The 3815-nt window shown below is 22.8% G+C and overlaps 1 protein-coding gene across 1 annotated transcript in view; it reads right to left on the bottom strand.

Moving 5' to 3' along the window:
- Nucleotides 1–3815, bottom strand: part of LOC117178821 (tRNA (cytosine(34)-C(5))-methyltransferase) — a 42059-nt gene that overhangs the window by 2327 nt on the left and 35917 nt on the right. Inside the window, exon 10 of the mRNA XM_033370315.1 lies at nucleotides 939–1106. Coding sequence (XP_033226206.1) covers nucleotides 939–1106 — 168 coding nt within the window. The remainder of the gene's footprint in view (nucleotides 1–938; nucleotides 1107–3815) is intronic.

Genomic DNA, 3815 nt, shown 5'->3' with positions numbered 1-3815 from the left:
TGACTTCAAATATTTTTGAAAAGTTACAAACATTTGAAAAGATTTCACAGATTTCCGAAAGATTTTAAAATATTTCAAATATTTTAAAACATTCCAGTAGATTTTGCAAAGATTTCAAAAAGTATCACAAATATTTCAAACATTTTCAAAAGATTTTACGAAAATTAAAATGATTTCACAAAAATTTCAAAACATTTGAGAACATTTTTCAAATATTTCGAAAGTTTGCACAAATGTTTCAAAGATTTTACAAGGATTTCACAAATATTTTACCAAAATTTCAGTGACTTTAAATATTTCAAAGAAGTTACAATCATTTCAAAACATTTCACAGATTTCCGAAAGATTTAAGAAATTTCAAAGGTTTCAAAATATTTCAAAATTTTTAAAACATTTCAGAAGATTTTAAAGATTGCATAACATTTGATAATATTTCAGAAGATTTTAAAGGTTCCAAAACATTTCAAAATATTTCAGAAGATTTTGCAAAGGTTTCAAAAGTTGTCACAAATATTTCAAACATTTTATAAAGGTTTCAAAAAGATTTTACGAAAATTTCAGTGACTTCAAATATTTAAAAAAAGTTACAAACATTTGAAAAGATTTCACAGATTTCCGAAAGATTTAAAAATATTTAAAATATTTTAAAACATTCCAGTAGATCTTGTAAAGACTTCAAAAAGTATCATAAATATTTCAAACATTTTCAAAAGATTTTACGAAATTTAAAATGATTTCATAAAAATTTCAAAACATTTGAGAACATTTTTCAAATATTTCGAAAGTTTGCACAAATGTTTCAAAGATTTTACAAGGATTTCACAATTATTTTACCAAAATTTCAGTGACTTTAAATATTTCAATGAAGTTACAAAAATTGCAAAAGATTTTACGACGATAGCAATGTAAATTTTTGGGAAATAAAATATGAAACTCACCAAATTTAGAGCAATCGGCTCCTAGAAGTCGCAGGTAATGGACAGCGTCATGAGTTGGGACATAAGCCCTCAGGGACATCGTTCCCCTCCATCCTACCATTTCAAATTTCAGAGGATAGGGATTTTCAGATTCTTCTTCCTGGTACAACAATATACAGCTTCCTGGTGCTTTAAAAAAAGTAATGTATTTTATTAATTAACGCGAAATAACAGAGTAGCCGCAAAAATTTATTTTCAAAATTCCCTAATTTTTGCCTAAGTAATTTTTCATTTTCCCTGACAATTAATATTTAAGGGTAAAAATTCTAATCTTGTATCATGATACCATAGAATCTTTTTAAAATGAATTAAAACAAATTTAAATGCACTATTGATGTGCATAATGTTCTTTTGAATTGAAAAGAATTCAAAAGGATTGGATGAAATTTATAAGGATTCGGCGGACGATTTTAATTTCCCGGTCAACTAAAAGTAACATATTCATATTCTTCAAGAAACTCAAACATTAATTGTAAATCATGACGTTAATTTTAAACATCCTTTAACAAAACAGAGTAAAAAAATTTCAAAATTAATGAATTTTCAAATAAAAATATGAATCTTCAAATAGAATTGTGGATTTTTAAAACAAATAGATGAATTTTGAACTAAAATTATGAATATTTAACTGAAAGAATTATATTTCTAAACAAAAAGATGAATTTTTGAATAATAAGAATAATTTTTAAACAATAGGATTAATTTTCTAACAAAAAATACAATTTTTCAACAAAATACATAAATTTGAAACCAAACAGATGAAGTTTCAACTGAAATTATATACATTTAGGTGAAATACTTGAATTTGTAAACAACAAACTTGATTTTAAGATAAAAAGATTAATTTTCTACCACAAAATATAATTTTTCAACAAAATACAAGAATTTTAAACAAAACAGATGAAGTTTTAACTAAAATTATGAATATTTCACTAAAATACTTAAATTTTTAAACAATAAGATTTCTTTTCAGGTAAAAAGATTAATTTTCCACAAACAAATAAAATTTTCGAAAAAATAGATGAATTTTATCGAAATATTTGAATTTTCAATCAAAAGAGACAAATTTTCAACTAAATAGTTGAATTTTGAACTTGAAGAAAAAAAAAACAATTTTGAACACAAAATGGAGTAGTTACGAAAATTAAAATTATTTCACCAAGATTTCAAAACATTTCAGAAGATTTTAAAGATTCCAAAACATTTTTAAAAATATTCCAGAAGAATTTGCAAAGATTTCAAAAGTTGTCACAAATATTTCAAAAAATTTATAAAGGTTTCACCAAAATTTTATGAAAATTTCAGTGACTTTGAATATTTCAAAGACGTTACAAATATTTCAAAAGATTTCACTGATGTCCGAAATATTTAAGAGATTTAAAAATATTTCAAAGATTTTGCAAATATTTGAAAAAGTATCACAAATATTTCAAACATTTTCAAACGATTTTACAAAAATTCAAATTATTGCACAAAGATTTCAAAACATTACAGAAGATTTGAAAGATTCCAAAACATTTTTAAAAATATTTCAGAAGATTTTGCAATGATTTCAAAAGTTGTCACAAATATTTCAAACATTTTATAAAAAAAAAACTTGAATTTGTAAACAATAAACTTGATTTTCAGATAAAAAGATTAATTTTCTACCACAAAATATAATTTTTCAATAAAATACAAGAATTTTAAACCAAAAAGATGAAGTTTTAACTAAATTATGAATATTTCACTGAAATACTTAAATTTGTAAACAATAAGATTGCTTTTCAGGTAAAAAAATTAATTTTGCACAAACAAATAAAATTTTCGAAAAAATAGATGAATTTTATCGAAATATTTGAATTTTCAATCAAGAGACAAATTTTCAACTAAATAGTTGAATTTTGAACTTGAAGAAAAAAAAAACAATTTTGAACACAAAATGGAGTAGTTACATTTTCAGTAAAAAAAAAAATAAATTTTCATCTGAGGTGATCAATTGTCAACTAAAACAATGAATCCTTAACTGGAATAGTTGAATTTTAAAAAAATGAGGTTCTAAATAAAACAATGAATCTTCCTCTGAAATATTTTAACTTTCAACAAAAATAAAAATAATTTTTATTAAAAAAGATCAATTCTCAACCAAAACTTAAATAATTAAGTTTTAAGTTTAAAAAATCAGTATTCAATCAAAAAAGAAGAATTTTCGAATAAAGATAATTTTCCAACCAAAAATTGGATAATTAATTTTTCACACATTTGAATGTTCAACTAAAAAATTAAATTTTAACTGAAATTATGGAACAATCAACTGGAATAGTATTTTCAGTTTTAGTTTAAGAGCAAAATTATTTTCAACCAAAAAAGAAAGAAATTTCCAATGAAATAGCAAACTTTTTAACCAAAGAAATGAATTTTTAATTAAAAAGATGAGTCTAAAATAAAAAAATTAATTTTCAACAGAAGAGTTTATTTTTTAACCAAGTAAATTTATAAGTATAGTTGAAGGCGTAACCAACAACGAGGAATTTTCATCGATTGTCCATCAAATAGAGTAATAAACATTGAAGTTAAAATTTCAATTTTAAATCTTCGGTCATACGATCATTTATTAATAAAATTAGTTTATAACAACGTTTCGGCCACATTTTTGTGCCTTCTTCAGGTTTAAAACATTTTGTGTATTCTAAAATTAATAATATAATGGTAATTAATAAATAAATATTTAAAAGCAAATTTAATTTGAATTTGAATTTTTGAATTTATGGTCGATAACGTACTGGAAAAATATGGGATTTTTTGAATACATCAAAGGAAAATATGGTCCTGCCCCAAGGCGTGATATAGGTGAGTGGA

The sequence above is a fragment of the Belonocnema kinseyi genome, chromosome 8 (genome assembly GCF_010883055.1).
Source record: "Belonocnema kinseyi isolate 2016_QV_RU_SX_M_011 chromosome 8, B_treatae_v1, whole genome shotgun sequence".
Classification (NCBI taxonomy): Eukaryota; Metazoa; Arthropoda; class Insecta; order Hymenoptera; family Cynipidae; genus Belonocnema; species Belonocnema kinseyi.
The sequence above is the reverse complement of the archived record's forward strand: the minus strand, read 5'-3'. Positions and strand labels throughout refer to the sequence as shown.